The 24,140-nt window shown below is 42.2% G+C and overlaps 1 protein-coding gene across 5 annotated transcripts in view; it reads right to left on the bottom strand.

Moving 5' to 3' along the window:
- Window positions 1-24,140, bottom strand: part of ALMS1 (ALMS1 centrosome and basal body associated protein) — a 147,212-nt gene that overhangs the window by 78,015 nt on the left and 45,057 nt on the right. For all 5 annotated transcript variants that reach the window (XM_054728597.1, XM_054728593.1, XM_054728595.1 and 2 more), the window contains 2 exons: window positions 11,229-17,507; window positions 10,036-10,166 (listed from right to left, as the gene is read on the bottom strand). In XM_054728597.1, the coding sequence (XP_054584572.1) occupies window positions 10,036-10,166; window positions 11,229-17,507 (6,410 nt within the window). The remainder of the gene's footprint in view (window positions 1-10,035; window positions 10,167-11,228; window positions 17,508-24,140) is intronic.

Below are 24,140 nucleotides of genomic sequence, written 5' to 3'. Positions count from 1 at the left end.
CCGAATTATGGGGTGGCAGAAGGAGAGAGAGAACAAGATACTGAAAACCTATTTGAAGAAATAATGACTGAAAACTTCCCCCACCTGGTGAAAGAAATAGACTTACAAGTCCAGGAAGCACACAAAACCCCAAACAAAAGAAATCCAAATAGGACCACACCAAGACACATCATAATTAAAATGCCAAGAGCAAAAGACAAAGAGAGAATATTAACCTTTTGCACTCAAATGTCGAGTGTGACTCAACACAGTTAGCATTGGTAGCAGCTTGAGAAAAAAGCAAGCGAGTACAAAGGGTTAAAAGCAGCAAGAGAAAAACAGTTAGTTACCTACAAGGAAGCACCCATATGATTGTCAGCTGATTTCTCAACAGAAACTATGCAAGCCAGACAGGAGTGGCAAGAAATATTTAAAGTGATGAATAGCAAGGACCTACAACCAAGATTACTCTACTCAGCCAAGCTATCATTCAGAATTGAAGGTCAGATAAAGAGCTTCACAGATAAGAAAAAGCTAAAGGAGTTCATAATCACCAAGCCAGTATTATATGAAATGCTGAAAGGTATTCTTTAAGAAGAGGAAGAAGAAAAAGATAAAGATAAAAATTATGAACAACAAATACATATCTACCACAAGTAAATCTAAAAATCAAGTGAATAAAAAATCTGATGAACAGAATAAACTAGTGAATATAATAGAATCAGGGGCATAGAAAGGGAGTGGACTGACAATTCTCGGGGGGGGAAAGGGGTGTGGGGTGTGTGGGAAGAGACTGGACAAAAATTGTACACCTATGGATGGGGACGGGGGGCAAGGGGTAAGGGCAGAGGGTGGGGTGGGAACCGGGTGGAGGGGAGCTATGGGGGGAAAAAAGAGGAACAACTGTAATAATCTGAACAATAATTATTTATTTTAAAAAAAGAAAACACAAATTAAAACCACAATGAGATAACACTACAAACCTACAGAATGGCTAAAATAAAATAAAAAATAAGAAATGAATGTGAGGCTGTGGAATAATAGACTCACAACATTATTGGTAGGAATGTAAAATGGTACCATCACCCTAGAAAATGGTGTGGCAGTTTCTCAAAAAAACTGAACATACAACTACCATATGACCAAGCAATAGCACTTCTGGACATTCATCCCACAGAAACAAAGACTTACATTCACCCAAAATCTGTGCATATTTATAGCAGCTTTATTTGTAATAGCCCCAAATTGAAAACAACGAACATGTCACTCAATAGGTGAATATTTAAACAAACTATTACATCCATACCATGGAACACTACACAGCAATAACAAGGAACAGACTACTGCTATACCCAACAACCTAAATATTCTCCAGAGAATCATGCCCAGTGAAAAATGCTAATACCAAAATGCTAATACATATAATTTCACATATATGACATCCTTGAAATGACAAAATTATAAAAATACAGACAAAATTAATGACTGCCAGAAGTTAAGAAACAGGTAGGGGCAAGGGAAAAGTGGATGTAGTTATTAGAGGGCAACAAAAAGGTCACTTTATGTTGATATAAATGTTAGGTATCTTGATTATATCACTGCCAATATCCTGATTGTAATATGTTATTACAGATTTGCAAGATGTTACCATTGGTAGAAACTGGGTAAAAGGTAAAAGTGATCTTTCCATATTATTTCTTACTACTGCATGTGAATCTAAAGATATTTCAAAATTTTGAATTTTTTAGAAAACCAGTAAGTTCATTAAATACCAACTAAACAAAACTAACACTTCAGATAAGTTGTAAGATGGTGATAGAGTAGGCAGAAGCTACACTCACCTTCTCCCAGGACCAAATCAGAATTACAATTTAATTATAGAAAAATAAACCTGAATAACCTACTGAAGACTAGATGAACAGAAGTTTTATAACTAAGGATTTATAGAGAAGCCACATCAAGACTAGCAGGAAGAGCAGAGACATGAAAAGGACTGGCCCTGCATCCACATGTGGCGGTTGAGAATCCAGAGGGATATCTCAGCTGCAAAGATCTTTCCGCAAGGAGCAAGAGGTCTCAAAAGCACGCCAGGTTCCCCAGCCTGGAGGACCAGAGCTCAAAGAGGAGCCCACATAACACCAGGCAGTGAAAACCGGTGGGGATTACAGGGAGAGACAGAAGTCTGCTAAAATCCCAGACTTAAGGGCCAATACACAAATCTCATCCACAGACACTCACTCTAGACACCAGTGGAGTGATACAGAGAGAAGTCATACAGAGAGACACTGGGTGTGTGGCTTCAGGGAGAGGGCTGAAAGAACAGCCGCCAAGGTCCCTCCCTGAGTCCCTCTCCCACACTGTCCACAGATGGAAGCCATCTTTCCCAAACTGAGGACTAAACCTACCATCCAACTCCTTGTGGCCCTCTTCTGCTCCACTGGGGCCCTCAGCAAGAATTAGCTGGCTGCAACCAGCCTGGGCCCGTAGTATGGACTTTCTCAGAAGTCCAGGCAGATTCAGGCGATAGGAGAAACTGGAGTTGTGTGGCTTCAGGGCAAAGGCCTTTTTCCCCTCAAACACCTGAAGGCACCTCTGTTCTATGCAGAGCTCTCCTTCCACAAGGCTCCCCGATCCCGCGACTGCTTCACGAAACTCACTGCTGCCTGGGTGACTGCTCCACTAAGCTCATAGCCAATCCACAAAGCAGCCCGCCACCGCCGCTCAACAGTCCCCAGTCCCACCCCGCCGCCAGCCTCCCATCCTGGTGAGAGGCTCAGGGGATGGGAGACCGAGAGGTGCTCCATGCACTTCATGGTGACCGGTCGCCCGTTCAGTCATGACGCCACCTAGCTCTTTATATATATTAGGATTTTCTTTAAGCCAAAGCTACACATGTGCCCCTAATCTTTACTACTTATGGATGGAATCCTCCTATGCCTTGGAGAACAGCACTACCCAATTATTTGCAAGGTGCATCCCAAATGTACTGAGAATTTGTGCGACTAGTAGATACTCCCAATGGTGCAAGCAAACCCCAATTGGGGCATCCCAAATCTATGCAACTCTGTTAGGCTCCTTGGGCCCTCAGTTCCCCTCCTTGGTGGTTACCTGGGGGAGCAACCCCCCTGGGATGGCTCCCTCCACTTCCAACAACACTGATAATGACAATGTCCCAGCGCAGGACATGACAATCTGAGAGATGACAACAACCAAGCCCATACCACCACAGGAAAAAACTTCATCTTGAATGCTACCTCCACAACCTTCCACTACAGAATAGATGATGCCCAGGAACACACAGCAGCTGGTGATGGCAAGGACTGAATAAGACTTGCTGAACTAAATGCTGTTTATCTAAATTCCCTACTCACAGTCCCCTTGAGTGGCATTTTGCAGAATTAAGTATGTTTACTTCAAAGCCCGCTTGATTATCACTATATGCATGCTGCTCGAATGTGAGGTGGTACTATGACTGCTAGGCTGCTCTTCAATGCATCTTTGAGCTTTAGAAGATCAAGATATGTGATGAGTCTCAGAACCTTATTGGAGCTCCTTTAAAGCAGTTCACTTAGTTGCTCACCCTCACCATACCCATTAGATTGGTCCACATTATACATCCTACTGGGATGGGATTAGTGAATTTCTGTTGGGAGGAACCATCCCCCCGGCTGCAGATGCTACCATCACCACAGCACCCCCACAAAAATCCTCTAGGATCATATCCACAGGGTCACCTGACTACACCACCCCAAGGAAACCCTCTCCCACTGTCACCCTTCAGAGCTCTACAATCCTCCCATTCAAGCCCCCAAATATTTTTTTCCCTTTTTACTCTTCAAACCTTGTGTCAAGGTGTGACTTCAGTAAATCACAGTGAGCCTAATATTTTTATACAATGGGCTAAAACCAGAGCTCATTTTTGGGGGCCGCTGTAATTGTTGGGAATTTTATCAGGGTCAACAAAATCTTTTCCCCAAGTTAGTAGCCTACTTGACTGATTTTTTAACACTGTCCCCATTTGCCCAACAGAAGGCACCCCATGTAACCTTGCAGCTTGTCTAAATACTCAACCGCTTCCATGCAGTACACTTGCCATACAGTATGTGGGACATGGCAGGAACCCCCACATGCCCTTTATAATCCTCCAAATCTGCCCAGGCACCAACACAAGAAAGAATAGGAGCTATACCTTGTCCCAAGGAGCACAACCCCTACAGTATTTAGCCTCGCAGCTCAGTCACCCAGAGGGAACCCCAAATTATATCAGTTTCCCCAATCACACAGTTAGTGACCACTGTGTCTAGCACCCTGGGTCCATTATACATTCGTGGTTTCTCACATGTGTACTTCTCTTCCCCTCAACCTCTTTGCCAGCCCCACAGAGTTCTATATGTTCATACCAATGTACTTTACTCTCTCTGGGGCTACCCTTACATAAATCACTAAACAGCACCCTCAGTCCATCTCTTATTCTGTCCCTCACATAAAGAGCATGTGGTATTCATCCTCATTATGTTTGGAAGTAGGTCTGCTACTATCCCTCATAGGAACTGGATTACACATTACCACAACAGACACATAAGAACAAATTATTAAGGCAAACACCAACCTGTTAACTACATTGGCTGAAAATATTAAGCTGTACACCAAAGCATAATGCAACAACATGATTACATGATTCATTTTTTTCAAAAATCCTCACCCAAGGACATTTTTTCACTCATTTTTAGAGAAAGGGGCAGGAAGGGAGGGATGGATGGAGATGGGGGGTTGGGGGGAAGTGAGAGAAATGAGAAACATCCATTGGCTGCCTCCCACACAAACTATGACCAGGGCCAGGGATCGAACTCACAACCTAGGGTATGTGCCCTGACTGGGAATCAAGCCCGTGACCTTTCATTAGATGAGACAAAGCCACACCAGCCACACCTACCAACAAAGCCACACCAGCCAGGGCAACATGATTTTTTAGTGCAGATGGATTTGGATAACCATTTAGCTTTAAATTACTTATTGGCCAAGGAAAGAGGTATATGTTCTATAAGTATATCACCTGCTGCATCTATACTAATAATTCTGGACAAAATAAATCTACAAAAGATGGCCCAACAGGTACCAATATTCCATAATCTCACCCAAGTTTTTAAATCAAATACCTACCTTATCCATGGGCCTTGATTTATTTTCTTTGCTGCACCCCAATAAATGAGGGGATGGTTATGAATAGGACTTCAAACTATCATTTATCTATTGATGTTCTTGATTGGCATTTTTGCTTTACTCAAATGTTTCATATGCTAGATGACCAAAACCCTGCCAGTGGCTGTTGATATCTGCACCATCTAGACAGTGCCCTTGATTTTCCCTAAACACTAATGCCTAGGCATCACAGGGTCAATTGTGATGAGAAAACAGCTATTTTGAGTTGCTGCCTAGATATTTTACAGTATGACAACCCTGTTCACACCCAGAGCATACAGTTAGATAAGGCCCTGAATTTAGGATTCCTGCCAGAAGTTCCCTCTTTGCTTTTTCCAAGCCACCTTTAAAAATAACCACTTAGAACTGAGTCTGTGAAAAGTCACTGACTGCCACTTCAACCATCTTATAAGTAGTTAGTGCTTGCTACCCTGCTCTTTATCTCCTGCTCATAAGGCGGACTGTCCATCCCTCAGCCTGTCCACTCACCCAGGCTTCTGAGATTTGTAAGTAATAACTCTTGTGACATTACTTCCTTTGTGTAAGTGTATTAAAACTATGCCTTTAATCAAAATGACCCTGGAGGTTTTTCAGTTCCCCAAAGTGGAAGCTCTGATGCTGAGAAAGCTACCTGCCTATCCCATGGGGGTAGTATGTGCCTACATTCATGAGATTATAATCTGAATATTTTTTATTTAATACACCAGCTACAGGCTCCACAACACAGCATACTACAAAGAAAGAAAGAAAACTGAAACGAGAGCAAGCATATAGATATAGTAGGAATATTGTGATTACCAGACAAGGAATTTAAAATAACTATGATTAATATGCTAAGGGCTCTAGTGGATAAATAGCATGCAACAACACAAACACAATGTAAGCAGAAGATGAAAATCCTAAGAAAGAATGAAAAAAGAAATGCTAGAGATAAAAAACACTGTAACAGAAATGAAGAATGCTTTGATAGGTTCTTTAGTAGACTGCACATGGCTAAGGCTAGAATCTTGAGCTTCGGGATAGTTCAATAGAAACCTCCAAAACTAAAAGGTAAAAGAAGGAAAAACCCCAGACCAAAACATCAAAGGACTCCAGGCCAAGATATTACTACATTAACAACAAAAATGCCAAAAAGAAAACCAAAAAGAATGCCAAAAAGAAAACAAAACAAAACACCCCCCACAAAACCAGAAATACTACACCTAGACATAACATTTCCAAAGTAAAGAAAACCAAACAAAGAAAAAATCTTGAAATAAGCCAGAGGGATAAAACACTTTATCTACAGAAAAGCAAAGAATTACATCTGACTTTTCTACAGACATCATGCAAGCAAGAAGAGAATAGAGTGAAGTAATTAAAATGTTGAGAGAGAGAAAAATCCCACCAACTTAGAATTCTATACCCTTCAAACTGAAGGAGAAATAAGACTTTCTCAGACAAATTAAAATTGAGGAAATTTATGCTAGTAGATGCAACAAATATTAACAGAAAAACTTAACTAAGAAAAATATATATCAAAAACTCAGATCTACATAAAGAAAGAACATCAAAGAAAGAATAAGTGAAGGTAAAAACAACAACAAATAAAACCTTTTCTTATACCAAATTGATCCAAAAAAATTGTTTGAAACATTGCTATGTATGCATGTATGTACATGTACATGTACGTGTGTGCGTGCATGTGTGTGTGTGTATAAACTGAATGACAGGAATGACAGGAAGGAAGAATTAGGATTATTTTATTAGAAGATAGCATGCTACCTTTGAAGTGAGTAGTTCAGTGTTATTTGAAATTGATGTAGCCATAGGTATATGATACAAATTCTAGGGCAATCATTGAAAATGTAGAAAAAAAATATATATATAACTGACATCCTAAAAAATGAGAGAAAATGTAATCTTAAAATACTCAATTAAAACCACAAAGGGCCCTAAGCCAGTTTAGCTCACTTGATAGAGCATCGGTTTGCAGACTGAAAGGTCCCAGGTTTGATTCCGGTCAAGAGCACAAGTCCAGGTTACAGGCTTGATCTCCAGTAGAGGATGTGCAGGAGGCAGCTGATCAATAATTCTCTCTCATCATTGATGTTTCTATCACTCTCTCCCTCTCTCTTCCTCTCTGAAATCAATAAAAAAATATATATATATTTAAAAAAATAAAACCACAAAAGGCAGAAAGAGTGGAAGACAAAACCAGAAACAAGAACAAGGGCAACAAGTAGAAAACAGTAACAAATGTGGAAGATACTAACCAGCTATATCAATAATAGCTTTAAAAGTAAATTGTCCAGAGCAGACACAGAGCATTAAAAGTAAATTGTCTAAGCCTTGGCTGGGTGGCTCAGTTGGTTGGAGCATTATCCCATACACCAGAAGATTGCAAGTTTAATTCCCAATCAGGACACACACCTAGATTGTGGGTTCAATCCCCCAGGGCACATACAGGAGGCAACAGATCAATGTTTCTCTTTCATATCAATGTTCCCTTCTCTCTCTAAAATCAATGAAAAAATATCCTTTGGTGAGGATTTAAAAAAAAAAAAAGTCTACACATATGATAGCTATATTGATTTCTGAAGATTTAATAATAATAAGAGCTGACAATTACTGAACACTAATTAGATATCACACAGCCTACTAAGCATTTTATAGACATTATTTCCTGTAAGCCATACCCAAACTCTATAAGACAGGTATTATTACACCCTATTACTACTCATAATAGCAGACCAAATGCCCCATCAACAAGAGAATAAACTATGATAATTTCACACACTGAACTACTTACAGAAATAAAAAATAAACTATAGCTACATAGAAGAATCTCAAAAAAACCTAAGATTATATGAAAAACAATTCTCATAAGAATATATACCATGTTAATTCCATATATTATAGAATTAAAAACCATACTGAACAGCAAGAAAATAAACACATGTTAGGATAAGTAGTAAGAGTTATGACAGGAGAAGGGTACACCCAGGACTTCAGTGTCATTTGGTAACATTTTATTTCTCAAACTGAATGGCTGACATATAGGAATTAATTGCACTTTATTCCTTACATACACGTTTCATATCTATTTTCTAATTATGAAATAGTTCACAGTAAAAAGAAAATAAGTACTATTAAAAAGAGATTTATACATAGACTAGAGGCCCAGTGCACGAAATTCGTGCACAGAGGGGGTTGTCCCTCAGCCCAGCCTGTACTCTCTCCAATATGGGATCCCTCTCACAATCCAGGACTGCTGGCTCCCAACTGCTTGCCTGCCTGCCTGCCTTCCTGACTGCCCCTAACCACTTCTGCCTGCCAGCCTGATCACCCCCTAACCACTCTGCTGCCAGCCTGATTGATGCCTAATTGCTCCCTTGCCAGCCTGTTTGCCCCCAACTTCCATCCTCTGCCGGCCCAGTCACCCCTAACTGCCCTCCCCTGCAGGGTTAATCGCCTCCAACTTCCCTCCCTTGCAGGCCGGGTGCCTCCCAACTGCCCTCCCCTGCTGGCCATCTTGTGGTGGCCATCTTGTGTCCACATGGGGGCAGGATCTTTGACCACATGGGGGCAGACATATTGTGTGTTGGAGTGGTGGTCAATCTGCATATTACTCTTTTATTAGATAGGATAGAGGCCTGGTGCAGGAGTGGGGGCCAGCTGGTTTTCCCTGAGGGTGTCCCAGATAAGGGTGGGGGTTCCCTTGGGGCATGGGGTAGCCTGAGCAAGGGGCCTGTGGTGGTTTGCAGGCCAGCCACGCCCCCTGGCGACCCAAGTGGAGGCACTGGTATCTGGAATTTATTTACCTTCTACAATTGAAACTTTGTAGCCTGGAGCGGAGCCAAGCCTCTTGTATGCTCCACCATTTCTGTTTGAGTTAATTCACCTTCTATAATTGAAACTTTGTAGCCTTAAGCAGAGGCCTAAGCCTGGCCAGGGTGTGCGAAAAGCTTTGCTTTCTCCGTTACCGCGGGCAACCCTGGCCTGGTCTCTCCAGCTCCGTGGCTGCCGCCATTCTGTTTGAATTTGTTTACCTTCTATAATTGAAACTTTGTAGCTTGAGTGGAGGCTTAGGCCTGTCAAGGGCAGGCGGAAAGCTTGTTTCTCTCTGTTGCCTAGGAAACCTTGCTCTCGGTGGCTGTAGCCATCTTGGTTCAGTTTATTTGCATACTTGCCCAGATTGGCTGGTGGGTGTGGCTTGGGCTGGTGGGCGTGGCTTGGGTGTAGCGGAGGTATGGTCAATTTGCATATTTGTCTATTATTATATAGTATTGTTATAGCTCTGTGTTCCTAAGCAAAGGATATACATCTGAAAATAGCTGGACTTTATCGGCATCTCAAGATATTATCTTCAAGAGAAATAAAAGTGACAACAATCTATACTAATAAAAGGGTAATATGCTAATTAGACTGGAGGTCTTCCAGACATCCTTCCGGACAAACCCATGTGGCAGGGCCAAGGCAGAGGCGGTTAGGGGCGATCAGGCCTAAACCAGCAGGGATCAGGCCTAAACTGGCAGTCAGACATCCCCCAAGGGGTCCCAGATTGGAGAGGGTACAGGCTGGGCTGAGGGACACCGACCCCCGACCGTGCATGAATTTCGTGCACCAGGCCTCTAGTATATTGATAAAAGAAATCCTCTTATTTTTCCAAAGGAGGTAAATTTTTTCAACAGATGAATTTGGAATAAATCAAAACCTACAGAATCTAATCCTTAATCTTTTGAAGAAGACTCTTAACACTTTAAGCCAAAGACTATCAGTGACTCAGCTAGAGTCATCACTGCCCAAATAAGAGATCCAAATTCTACTACTCTTTCTTTCACATTTTCTCTTTTCATTTCTAGATTTCTTTTATACCTTGGACAAGTCAGTTCTCTCATGACCAAACAACTTTGCTTTGATCTCTTCTACTTTTCTCCTGTCATCTTCATTTAATTCTGAAATGGAGTAGCCACACTCACGAGCCATATTAAACTTCAGATTCCAGGCTAAAGAGAAAGCATAAAAACACTTGAGATAATACAATGCAAAAGTGAGAATTTTTCAGTGATTATAAGAGCACAAAAGTTCATCATTATACCTAATTTAATGGCTCCCACATGCTTAGCAAAAAGTGTGTGCTCTAAATTATATGACAAACTATTAGAAGTTCTAGAGAGAGATCATTTCATTGAAGAGTCTGATTTTTTTAAAAGCACATTCTACAGATTTTTCTCCAACAAGGCCACTTTAAATATGGCATTCATTTTTATTCCAATTTTCTTTTAATCAGAACAGTCCCTTTGCCTTCCCCATTAGCTCCTGCTACAGTTTCTGCCACTTCCACAAGAGCTGATATTTTAAAATAAAAAATACTTGGGGAGTTTTTTAGCAAATCAAAATGTGCTTAAGGGATAAAAGGAATGGCTTAGGCAGTTCATCTCAAGGAAAGATTCCCAGGTAGGTCTGGATTGCTCATAAGTTACCCTTCCAAATATACTCCCCACATTGTCCTGAATATTTTCTTTTTAATGGAATTCTATTAGAAATTAAAAGGATTAATAAATATTCTCTTTCAACCTCTAAGCCAAGTTCTAGTGTGAAATACCTTGATTAGTTTTTTCCAATGTATACCTAAGATCTGCTCCTAGAATTTTATTATCAAAGGGGATGAGAAAGTACATGTAATTTTATTATACAGTGGTTTAGAGCAGAGCAAACTGGGTTGTTTTTTTCTGCCTCCAAAATAAGGATACTATCATAGGAGGAGATTAGGAAAAACATGAGCGCTTTGGGAGTTAAGAAACTCAAGCTCTTACTTTTTCTCCTCTTTCTAACATCAGAACAAACTTTTCCTAAGTCCCTAAACTCAGACTAACACTATTAATCCTGTGATTTAGCTGCATTATTGGTTAAATAGGCTTATTCTGGATTGCAGTAGAAAATGCAATCATCCTAACAGTTCTACAAGAAAATAAATTTAGAATGTCAAATACTTAACTTTAAATAAACCATTAAACTACAATGTTTATAAGCTTCATCTACCTTTATAACAAATAATCAGTTCCTACCTCGTGCTCGTACCCGGGATTCCTCTTCCTCTGCATTTCTGAGAATTTGTTTAGCATGATTCAATGAGGATTCACATTTCAGAAGGTTTTTCACATGTGCAGCCAGTGAATCCACACTACTACCACGCCCTTCATCACTCTCTGACACACACTCTTCCTCTCTGCTATCTGTCATGCTTGTCTTTGGTGAAGTATATGGAAACAAGTTTAGAAGAACATCAGAAACTGATTCAAAGGAATTACTGTCCCATGAGCAGGAACTTGCGTCACTACTTGAGTCACTTTTTATGATAGTCATCATAGGGATAAGAATTTTATTCCCAAGGGTTCCACTACACCCTTCAGGTTCAGATCTCATTCCAGATCTGGCTGTTTTATATTGCCTAAGGGTTTCATCCAATGTCATTCTGGCTTTGATTTCTGCTTCCTGTAGAGGACTTCTAACTGTAGTTGAACTAACAAACTCCCAATTTTCAATGCCTCCCTGGCATTTCAGATTTGTCTGTGTACTAATATCCTTCTGTAGGTACTTGTTTGGATTTTCTTCTGTGAATGGCTGTCTCTGAGACAAATCAATGTTAGATTCATCAGTTGTAGGGGGTTCTTTGAAGCAAACAACCTTCTTAGATTGAATAAATGAAATGTCACTAACATCTCTGAATGGTACAAGGGGAGCAGGAAAATTGCATCGTTTCAGTGCTATATTTTCTGCCTCCATTAAAAGTGTCCGAATCTCTTTAAGAGTTTTAGAACCATTATCTGTACCCTGGAATTCCTCAGAGCCAGTATCTTCAAAACCTGAAGGTTCTGGCTTATTTATTACAACTCTACCATCAGCTTGAGAATTTAAGGGCATATTGTTTGAGATAATACTAGAGTTAGAAGAATCCAAATGATCTATTGGCCTTTGGACATGGTCTGAAACAAGTTTGTGCTTCTCACTATGTGAATAAGTACCAGGGTAAACTGCTGATAACCCAGTAATCTGATCAGCTTGCCCAAGACCACTTGAGAACTTCAAGGCATCTTTAGTTAGACGTCTATCTGGAAAATCCTGTTCATAGAATTTATTTTGTTTTTCTCTGTGTGAAAAAAAATGAGGAGCAGCTGTTGGTAACACAGCTTTTTGGTTTGCTGGTTTAGGAATTGTGGATACTGTCAGTACATCTTCAGTTAGATGTTTGTCTGACAATTCCTGAGGATAGACAATATTAGATTTTTCTCTGTGTGAATAGGAACTAGGAAGAGGTATTGGTGCCTTAGAATTCACGTCAGTTGATTCAGGAACAGATGAGATCTTCTGAATATCTTCACTATGTTGTCTACTTGGCAAATGCTGTTTAAAGAAAATACTGGGCTTTACTTTCTGAGAATAAGAATTACGAAAAACTGTCAGTAATGGAGTCTGCTGGCCGTCTGGTCCAACCACAGCTAAATTCTTGGGTTTCTCTATCTGTGCGTAGGAAATGAGGGGAGCTGTTGGAAACTCAGTTTTCTGGTCATCCGGTAAAATCACAGTTGAAATCCTAGGTTTCTCTTTATGTGAATAAGAACTAGAAGATCCTTCTGGTATCTCAGTCTTCTGGTCAACTGGTCCAGGAAGAGCAAAAACTTTTAAAGCTTCATCAGTAATACCTGGCAACTCCTGCTGGTAAAAAATATTGCCCTTCTCTCTATATGAGGAGGAACCTGAGGGGATTATTTGTATCCCAGTCTTCTGGTCAGTTGGTCTAGGAACAGCTGAAACTTCCAAAGTTTTTTCAGTAATATCTGGCAACTCCTGGTAAGAAATGATGGGGCCCTCTCTATATGAGAAGGAAGAGGGCACAATTCGTATACCAGTCTTCTGGTCAACTGATCCAGGAATTGCTAAAAGTTTTGAAGCATCTTCATTATGATCTGGCAATTCTTGCTGATAAGAAATGATAGGCCTCTCTCCAGGAGAGTAAGAAGTAGAGGTTACTACTGGTATTCCAGTTTTCTGCTCAGCTGGTCCAGAAACCCCTAAAACTTTTAAAGCGTCTTTAGTAAGATCTTGCTGGTAAGAAATGATGGGCTTCTCTCTATATGAATAGGAAACTGATGATACTGTAGGTATCCCAGTCTTCTGGTCAGCTAATCCAGGAACACCTGAAACTTTCAGAGCCTCTTCAGTTAGATGACTACCTAGCAATTCCTGTTGGTAAGAAATAATAGGCTTCTCTTTCTGTGAGTAAGAAGCAGAGGTTTCTGTTGGCTTTCTGGTATTCTGGTCACCTGGTTCAGGAACAGCTAAAACTTTCAGAGCCTCTAGAGTTAGCGGACTGTCCGGCAAGGCCTGTTGGTAAAAAACAATGGGCTTTTCTTTACTTGAGTAGGAAGCAGAGGTCACTGCTGGTATTCCGGTCTTCTGGTAACCTGGGAGAGGAACAGCTGAAACTTTCAGAGTTTCTTCAGTTAGCTGACCATCAGGTAAGGCCTGTGGGTAGAAAAGAAAGGGCTTCTCTCTATGAGAGTAGGAAGTAGAGGATATTATAGGTAACCCAGTCTTCTGGTCAGCTGGTCCAGAAGTAGAAACATTCAGAGCCTCTTCTGTGAGATGTCTATCTGGTAAAGCTTGTTGGTAAAAAATAATGGACTTCCCCCCAAGTGAGTAGGAACTTGGAGGTACTGTTGGTATCCCAGGCTTCTGATCACCTGTTCCAGGAATAGCTGAGACTTTCAGAGCCTCTTCAGTAAGATGACTATCTGGCAACCCTTGTTGGTAGGAAATACTGGACTCTTCTCCGGGTGAGTAGAAACTAGAAGGTTCTGATGGCAACCCAGTCTTCTGGTCAGCTGGTCCAGAAACAGCTGAAACTTTCAGAGCCTCTTCAAAAAAATGACTCTCTGTCAAGCCCTGTGGGTAGGAAATAATGGGCTTTTCTCTATGTGAGTAGGAAGTAGGAGGTTCTGATGGCAACCCAGTTTTCTGGTCAGCTGGTCCAGTAACAGTTGAAACCTTCAGAGCCTCTTCAAGTAGGTGACTATCTGGCAAGGCCTGTGGTGAGATAATAATATGCTTCTCACTATGTGGATAGGAAGTAGAGGGTAATGTTCGTATCCCAGTATTCTGGTCAACTGGTCCAGAAATGGTGGAAACTTTCAGGGCCTCTTCAGTGAAATGAGTGTCTGGTAAGGCCTGTGGATAAAAAAGAATGGGCTTCTCTCTATGTGAGTAGGAACTTGGAGGTTCTGATGGCAACCCAGTCTTCTGGTAAGCAAGTCTAGAAACAGCTATAACTTTAAGAGCCTCTTTGTGGAGGCGACTGACTGGCAACTCCTGTTGGTAGGAAATATTGGGCTTCTCTCTGTGTGAGTTGGAACTAGAGGGTACTGTTAATATACCAGTCTTCTGGTCACCTTGTATAGGAGGAGATGAAACTTTCAGAGAATTTTCAGTCGGATGACTATCTGGTAATGCCTGTTGGTAGAAAGTATTAGACTTCTCTTCAAATGAGTAGAACCCAGAGGAACCTGGTGGAATTCCAGTGTTCTGCTCAGCTGGTGCCAGGACAGATGAAACTTTTAGAGCCTCTTCAGTTAGATGACTATCTGGAAACTCCTGCTGGTAAAAAATAGTGGGTTTCTCTCTATGTGAGTAGGCACTAGATGGTACTGTTTGTATCCCAGTGTTCTGGTCAGTTTGTCCAGGAATAGATGAAATTCTCTGAGCCTGTTCAGTTAGATGACTGTCGGGCAACTTCTGCTGATAGAAAAAACTGGTCTTGCCTTTAGGTGAGTAGGAAGTAGGAGGTGCTGTTGGTATCCCAGTCTTCTGCTGAGCTAGTCCAGGGACAGCGAGAACTTTCTGAGCCTCTTTAGTTAAATGAGCCTCTTTAGTTAAATGACTAACTGGCAACTCTTGTTGGTAGATAATATTGGGCTTATCTCTCTGTGAGGAAGAAGTAGAGGTTAATGTAGGTGTCACACCCTTCTGGTCAACAAGTCCAGGAGCAGCTGAAACTTTCAGAGCCTGTTCAGTTAGATGACTTTCTAGCAATGTCTGTTGATAAAAAATATTGGGCTTCTCTCCATGTGAGTAAGAAGTTGAGGTTCCAGTCTTCTGGTCAATGAATCCAGAAACAGCCACAACTTGCTGAGACTGTTCAGTTAGACGGCTCTCTCGCAACTCTTGCTGATAGAAAACACTGGGTTTCTCTCCATGTGAATAAGTAGAGGTTCCTATTGGTATCCCAGCCTTCTGGTCAGCAAATCTATAAACAGCTGCAGCTTGTTGAGACTGCTCAGTTAGATGACTCTCTGGCAAAGTCTGTTGATAGAAAATATAGGGCTTCTCTCCATGTGAATAAGAAGGTGAGGTTCCAGTCTTCTGGCCAGCAAATCCAGAGACAGCGATAGCTTGTTGGGACTGTTCAGTTAGATGACTCTCAGGCAATGTCTGTTGATACAAAATATGGGGCTTCTCTCCATGTGAGTAAGAAGTTGAGGTTCCAGTCTTCTGGTCAGCAAATCCAGAGACAGCTGCAGCTTGTTGAGACTGTTCAGTTGGATGACTGTCTGACAACTCTTGCTGGTAAAAAATACTGGGCTTCTCTCTATGTGAATAAGTAGAGGATACTATTGGTATGCCTGTTTTCTGTTCTGTGGATCCAGGAGCAACAGAAACTTTCAGAGCCTGCTCAGTTAGATGATTTTCTAGAAATGTCTGTGGATGGAAAATATGGGGCTTCTCTCTGTATGAGTAAGAAGTTGAGGTGTCTGTTGGTATCCCAGTCTTCTGGCCAGTAAATCCAGAGACAGCAGCAGCTTGTTGAGACTGTTCAGTTAGATGACTCTCAGGCAATGTCTGCTGATAGAAAATATAGGGCTTCGCTCCATGTGAGTAAGAAGTTGAGGTGTCTGTTGGTATCCCAGCCTTCTGGTCCACAAATCTAGAGACAGCAGTAGCTTGTTGAGACTGTTCAGTTAGATGACTCTCGGGCAATGTCTGTTGATACAAAATATGGGCCTTCTCTCTGTATGAGTAAGAAGTTGAGGTGTCTGTTGGTATCCCAGTCTTCTGGTCCGCAAATCCAGAGTCAGCAGCAGCTTGTTGAGACTGTTCAGTTAGATGACTCTCGGGCAATGTCTGCTGATAGAAAATATAGGGCTTCTCTCCGTGCGAGTAAGAAGTTGAGGTTCCTGTTGGTATCCCAGCCTTCTGGTCCACAAATCTAGAGACAGCAGCAGCTTGAGACTGTTCAGTTAAATGACTCTCTGGCAACTCCTGCTGGTAAAAGATACTGGATTTCTCTCTGTGTGAGTAAGAAGTTGAGGTGTCTGTTGGTATCCCAGTTTTCTGGCCAGCAAATCCAGAGACAGCAGCAGCTTGTTGAGACTGTTCAGTTAGATGACTCTCAGGCAATGTCTGCTGATAGAAAATATGGGGCTTCTCTCTGTGTGAGTAAGAAGTTGAGGTGTCTGTTGGTATCCCAGCCTTCTGGTCAGCAAATCTAGAGAGAGCTGCAGCTTGTTGAGACTGTTCAGTTGGATGACTGTCTGACAACTCTTGCTGGTAAAAAATACTGGGCTTCTCTCTATGTGAGTAAGTAGAGGATACTATTGGTAAGCCTGTTTTCTGTTCTGTGGATGCAGGAGCAACAGAAACTTTCAGAGCCTGCTCAGTTAGATGACTTTCTGGAAACGTCTGTTGATATAAAATATGGGGCTTCTCTCCATGTGAGTATAAAGTAGAGGATACTGTTGGTAGTGCAGTCGTTTGACCAGCTGGTCCAGGAACAAATGAACCTTTCAGAGCCTGTTCAGTTAGAAGACTGTCTGGCAGCAGTGGCTGAGAAAAAACAATGTGTTTCTCTCTATGTGTATAGGAACTAGAAGGTACTGTTGTTTTCTCACTCTTCTGGTCAACTGATCCAATAACAGCTGAATCTCTTAGAGCCTCTTCAATTTGATGACTGTCTCTCAAGGCCTGTGGGTAGAAAATATTGGGCTTCTCTCTTAGTGCGTAGGAACTAAAGGGTACTGTTGAAATTCCAGCCTTCTGGTCAGCTAGTTTTGGAACAGCTAAGGCTTGTAGAGTCTCTTCAGTTACATGACCATTTGCCAATATCTGTTGGTTGAGAATATCAGTATGTATACCAATAGTATTCTCCACAGAAGACCTTACAGCCAACTGAGAAAAGTCCTCAGAAGACAAGGGTAAATGAGATCCAATGCCTGAATCTCCAGAAGTGGTAGTGATGTCAGCTTTCAAGTTGGATTGAGTAATTTCACTTACGTCTCCTTTAGAAATATCTCCTAAAAAATAAGAAATTTGTTAATGGTTTATATTGTTTTAATTGAAAAATATTTCTTGCCCTGGCTGCTTTGGTTCATTGGTTGGCATGATATTCCATACACTGAAAGGTCACTGGTTCGATTCCCAGTTAGGACACATAACCAGGTTGTGGGTTCAATCATTGGTTGGGGTGCATACAACAGGCAACCTATCGATGTTCCTCTCTCTCTCTCTATTCCTCTTTCCCTATCTCTTTCTCTCTAAAATCCTAAACATGTCCTGTGAGGTTTTAAAAAACAAAACAAAAAAAAACCCTGGACCCCCATCAAAAAATGAGATTCCATTGGTCTAGGGTCGTGGTCTGCAAACTGTGGCTCGCGAGCCACATGCAGCTCTTTGGCCCCTTGAGTGTGGCTCTTCCACAAAATACCATGGCCTGGGCGAGTCTATTTTGAAGAAGTGGCGTTAGAAGAAGTTTAAGTTTAAAAAATTTGGCTCTCAAAAGAAATTTCAATCTTTGTATTGTTGATATTAGGCTCTGTTGACTAATGAGTTTGCCGACTACTGGTCTAAGGTATAGCCTATTCATTAGTATAAAAGGAAAAAAGAAAGAAAACTTTTCTTCCTTGGGACTTTATATTCTAGAAAGGAATCCTAAAGAAATCCTACATAATAAAAGCCTAATATGCTAAGTGTCCAATTGGCTATTCAACCAATCAAAGTGTAATATGCTATTGATATGCTAAGGCCGCTCAACCGCTCGCTATGATGTACACTGACCACCAGGGGGCAGATAGTCGACTGGTTGACCAGTCACTATGACATGCACTGACCACCAGGAGGCAGACAGTCAACCAGTAGACCAGTTGCTATGACATGCACTGACCACCCGACCAGTAGGTTAGCCTGCTGCTGGGGTCTGGCCAATTGGGACTGAGCGAGACGGGCCAGACATACCCCGGAGCCCTCCTGTGGTCCCTCCCTCACTGGCCAACCTCCTGCATTCCCTCCCCGGCCCCGATCATGCACCAGTGGGGTCCCTCGGCCTGGCCTGTGCCTCTCGCAATCCAGTACCCATGGGATGTCAGAGAGCTGGTTGGTATCAGCCCAATCCCACAGGCCAGGCCGAGGGACCCCACTGGTGCATGAATTCGTGCACTGGGCCTCTAGTACAGCAGCTGCCTACCTTTTGGACCTCAAGGACCACCAATAGTCTGCGGACCACTGGTTGGCGACCCCTGCTCCAAAGGTTTCCTTAAACCAGCGGTCACCAACCTTTCAGACCTTATGGACCACCAGTGGTCTGCAGGCCACCGGTTGGCGACCACTGCTCCAGCAGTCAATTAAAGACACGAATATTTACACTCAAAGATAATTATTACAAAGACAATAAATACAAACCTACCAATAATCACTTTAATTGTAAATGGCTTAAATGCTCCAATTAAAAGACATAGATTAGCTAACTGGATAAGAAAACACAACCCGTATATACTAGTATATACCGTCTGCAATAGACTCACCTCAGAATGAAAGATACACACAGACTACAAGTAAAGAAATGGAGCCCTAGCTGGTTTGGCTCAGTGGATAGAGTGTTGGCCTGCAGACTGAAGGGTACCAGGTTCGATCCCAGTCAAGGGCACATGCCCAGGTTATGGGCTCGATCCTCAGTAGGGGGCAGGCAGGAGGCAGCTAAGCAATAATTCTCATCACCAATGTTTCTATCTCATCACTGATGTTTCTATCTCTCTCCCACTCCCTTCCTCTCTGAAATAACTAAAAATATATTAGAAATAAAAAAGAAAAAGGTATTTCATGCAAATTGAAATGAAAAAAAAACAGCTGGGGTAGCAATACTTATATCAGACAAAAAAAGACTTTAAAACAAAACAGAACACTGGGCCCTAATAGGTTTTGGCTCAGTGGATAGAACATCAGCCCATGGACTGAAGGGTCCCAGGTTTGATTCCAGTCAAGGGCACTTACCACAGTTGCAGGTCCAATCCCCGGCCCTGGTCGGGGCATGTGCAGGAGGCAACCAATCATGTTTCTCTCTCACATTGATGTTTCTCTAAGTCTCTCCCCCTCCTTTCCATCTCTCTCTAAAAATCAATGGAAAAATATCCTTAGGTGAAGATTACCAAAACAAAACAAAACAAAAAACATTACTAGAGGCCCGATGCATGAAATTTGGAGGGGGATCCCCCCTCAGCCCAGCCTATGCACTCTCGCAATCCAGGACCCCTCAGGGGATGTCCAACTGCCGGTTTAGGCCTGATCCAGCAGTCAGTCATCCCTCTCGCAAACTGGGACTGCTGGCTCCTAACCGCTTGCCTTCCTGCCTGGTCACCCCTAACCGCTCTGTCTGCCTGCCTGACTGATCACACCTAAACACTTGCCTGCCTGCCTGCCTACCTGCCTGTGTGATCGCCCTTTAACTGCACTGCTTGCCTGATTGCCACTAACCATACTGCCTGCCTGCCTGCCTGATTGCCCCTAACTGCTCTACCTGCCTGCTTGCCTGATTACCCCTAATTACTCGCTTGTCTGCCTGTTCAGTGCACATCATAGCAATGAGTCATTCCACCGTTCCGTCTATTTGCATATTACCCTTTTGTTATATAGGATGGTAAAGGGGACAATCCAAAAAGAGACTATAACACTTATAAACATGTATGCATTCAACATAGGAGCACCTAAATACTAGTACATAAAGCAAATCTAGTAGGATATGAAGAAAAAGATCGACAGTAATCTACATATATAAAAGCCTAAGCGACCAAATGACTGGTCGTTATGACGTGCACTGATCACCAGGGGGGCAGAAGCTCAACGCAGTAGCTGGCCCCTGGTGGTGAGTGTGCTCCCACAGTGGAAGCACCGCTTAGCTGATTGTGGGGCGCCAGATGCAGGGCTCAAGATTGGCGAGCTCCGCTGTGGCGGCGCAAGCTCTCAATCAGGACTGACTAGGCACAAGCCCAAGGCAGGAGCGGCAGACGGTGTTGGACTGCCGGTTTCAGCCCAATCCTCACAGGCCATGCCAAGGGACCCCACCAGTGCACAAATCCATGCACCAGGCCTCTAGTATAGTCATAGTAGGGAATTTTAAGACATTCAAAATCAGTGGGTAGATCTTCCAGACAGAAAATCAATAAGGAAACAATGGTATTAAATGACACACTAGATAAGATGGATTTAATTGATATCTCACCCCAAAGCAGCAGAATATACATTCTTTGCAAATGCACATGGAATACATATTAGGAAACAAAACAAGTCTCAATAAATTGAAAAAGATGAAAATCATATCAAGTGTCTTCTAGGACTATAATGGTATGAAACAAGAAACCAATCACAAGAAAACTGAAAAACACACAAAGAAGTGTAGGCTAAATAACATGTTACTGCCCTAACCGGTTTGGCTCAGTGGATAGAGCGTCGGGCTTGCGGACTCAAGGGTCCCAGGTTTGATTCCAGTCAAGGGCATGTACCTTGGTTGCGGGCATACCAGTGGGGAGTGTGCAGGAGGCAACTGATCGATGTTTCTCTCTCATCGATTTTTCTAACTCTCTATCCCTCTCCCTTGCTCTCTGTAAAAAAATCAATAAAAAATATATAAAAATAAATAAATAACATGTTACTAAACAATGAATGAGTTGACAATGAGATCAAGGAAGAAATCAAAAGATACCTTGAAACAAATGAAAATGATAACACAACAACCCAAAATCTATGGGACATAGCAAAAGCAGTCCTAAGAAGAAAATTTATTGCATTACAGGCCAAACTCAAGAAATAAGAAAAATCTCAGCCCTGCTGGGTAACTCAGTTGGTTAGAACATCATGCCAATATGCCAAAATTGTGGGTTCGATCTCCAGTCAGGGCACATATAAGAAACAACAAATGAATGCAGAAATAAGTGAAACTACGAATCAGTGTTTCTCTCTGTCTCTCTTTCCCTCTTCCCTGCTCTAAAAGTCAGGTAAGGATTAAGAAAAATAAATAAATAGCACAAATAAGTAAATAAATAAATAATACTGGAATATCATTAAAGAACTTAAAATATCACATTAGAAAATATTCACTCAATTCAATAAAAAGCATTAAGGTAGGAAAAGAAGAACAAAAAAGACATGAGACATATGTAAACCAGAAAATGTAAACCCAATCTTATCAATAATGGCATTAAATGTGAATGAATTAAACAATTACATCAAAAGGCAGAGATTATTAGTCTACATTTAAAAAAGATCCAACTATATGCTATTTGCTAAAGATGTACTTTAGATTAAAAATATAGCTACGTTGAAAGTAAAGGGATAAAAAAAAGATGTCATACAAACAGCAACCATAAGAGCTAGAGCAAGTATACTGATAAAACACAAAATAAAGCAGAGAAACCAAGATGGCGGCTTAGGTAAGCACCTAAACTGCTGCCTCCCACAACAATTTCAAAACTGCAACTAAAAGACATTACGGACATCCAGAACCACAGGAAAGCTGGCTGAGTGGAAATTCTACAACTAGAAGGAAAGAGAAAAGCTCACGGAGAATCAGAGGAGCTGCAAAGGGCTGAGGTACGGAGACACGCATGCAGAGAGGAAGGGCAGCTGAGTGCCTGGCTGGCTTTCTCTGACGGGAGGGAGAAGGAAGCTTCCGACTGCACTGAACCCCAATTCCAGGCAATACCCTGTGGACCCAGGCTCATACGGGGAGAATCTGGACTGTCAGGTAGAGAGAAAGGCACACGGAGACTCGGGGGAGCCGTGGCGGGCAGGGGTCTGGAGGCGCGCACGCGCGAGTGCGCACAGAGAGGACTGACTGCTGAGGTTGCCGCTGGCTTTCCCTAGTGGGAGGGAGTCGGAAGCTCCCGACTGCACTGAACCCCAGTTCCGACTGCACTGAACCCCAGTTCCGGGCGAGCCCCTGGGGACTCAGGCTCTTATGGAGGAATCTGGACCGTCAGGCGGACACTCAGGGGAGCCGCAAAAGGCAGAGGTCTGGAGGCGCGCGCGCAAGTGTGCGCAGAGTGGACTGACTGATGAGTGTGCCTCTGGCTTTCTCTAGCTACAGAGAACCGGAAGCTCCCGACTGCGCTGAACTCCAGTTCCAGGCAAGAATCTGGGAATCCAGATTCATTGGGGGAGAAACTGGACTGTCTGGCAGTGGGCAAAACTTGAGGGCGGCTTTCTCTCAGAGGTGCTTGCAACGATTACCGAGGGACACTGAGACCCAGGGCCCTCATAGGGCAGGGCTGACGGGAAGCCAAGACTGTCTGCTCCGCCCTGAGACTCTGCCCCATCCAAGCTGAGCACAGAGGCTTTTGCAATTTTGCAAGTCTTGTCTCATAAGGGTGCCTCCGGCACAGAAGTTCTTCCAGCGTAGACACAGCTGATCCTCACAGCCAACTGGCCTGGAGGTCAATTCCTCACAGTGATACCAACAACAATCAAGACTTAACTACAACAAAGCTGTACACACAATCCACAAAAGGATGCACCAAGAGTGTCCACCGCAGGTAACTGGGGAGGCCGACACACTGGGCCATATAGGACACCTAGCACACAAAGCTACCCTACCAATTCAGGGAAGCAGCGAAAATGTGTAGACAAAGTAACAGATCACAAACAAAAGAATTGGAGGAAAACAAATGACTGGCTATAGAGTTCAAAACCACGGTTATAAGGTTTTTCAAGAATTTCCTAGAAAAGGCCGATAAACTTAGCGAGACCCTTGAGGATATGAATAAGGACCAACTAGAAATTAAACATACACTGACTGAAATAAAAAATATTATACAGAGACCCAACAGCAGACTAGAGAAACGCAAGAATCAAGTCAAAGATTTGAAATACAAAGAAGCAAAAAAATCTCAACCAGAAAAGCAAAAAGAAAAAGGAATCCAAAAAGTTGAAGATAGTGTAAGAAGCCTCTGGGACAACTTCAAGCGTACCAACATCAGAATTATGGGGGTGCCAGAAGAAGAGAGAGAGCAAGATACTGAAAACCTATTTGAAGAAATAATGACAGAAAACTTTCCCCACCTGGTGAAAGAAATAGACTTACAAGTTCATGAAGCACACAGAACCCCAAACAAAAGGAATCCAAAGAGGACCAAACCAAGACACATCCATAATTAAAATGCCAAGAGCAAAAGACAAAGAGAGAATATTAAAAGCAGCAAGAGAAAAGCAGTTAATTACCTACAAGGGAGCACCCATACGATTGTCAGCTGATTTCTCAACAGAAACTATGCAGGCCAGACGGGAGTGGTAAGAAATATTCAAAGTGATGAATAGCAAGAACCTACAACCAAGATTACTCTACCCAGCAAAGCTATCATTCAAAATTGAAGGGCAGATAAAGAGCTTCACAGATAAGAAAAAGCTAAAGGAGTTAATCATCACCAAACCAGTATTATATGAAATGCTGAAAGGTATTCTTTAAGAAGAGGAAGAAGAAGAAAAAGGTAAAGATAAAAATTATGAACAACAAATACATATCTATCAACAAGTGAATCTAAAAATCAAGTGAATAAAAAATCTGATGAACAGAATAAACTGGTAAATATAATAGAATCAGGGGCATAGAAAGGGAGTGGACTGACAATTCTTGGGGGGGAAGGCGTGTGGGGGGGTGCGAAAAGAGA

This window comes from Eptesicus fuscus, chromosome 16 (genome assembly GCF_027574615.1).
Source record: "Eptesicus fuscus isolate TK198812 chromosome 16, DD_ASM_mEF_20220401, whole genome shotgun sequence".
Lineage (NCBI taxonomy): Eukaryota > Metazoa > Chordata > Mammalia > Chiroptera > Vespertilionidae > Eptesicus > Eptesicus fuscus.
This window is presented reverse-complemented; position numbering and strand designations above follow the sequence as displayed.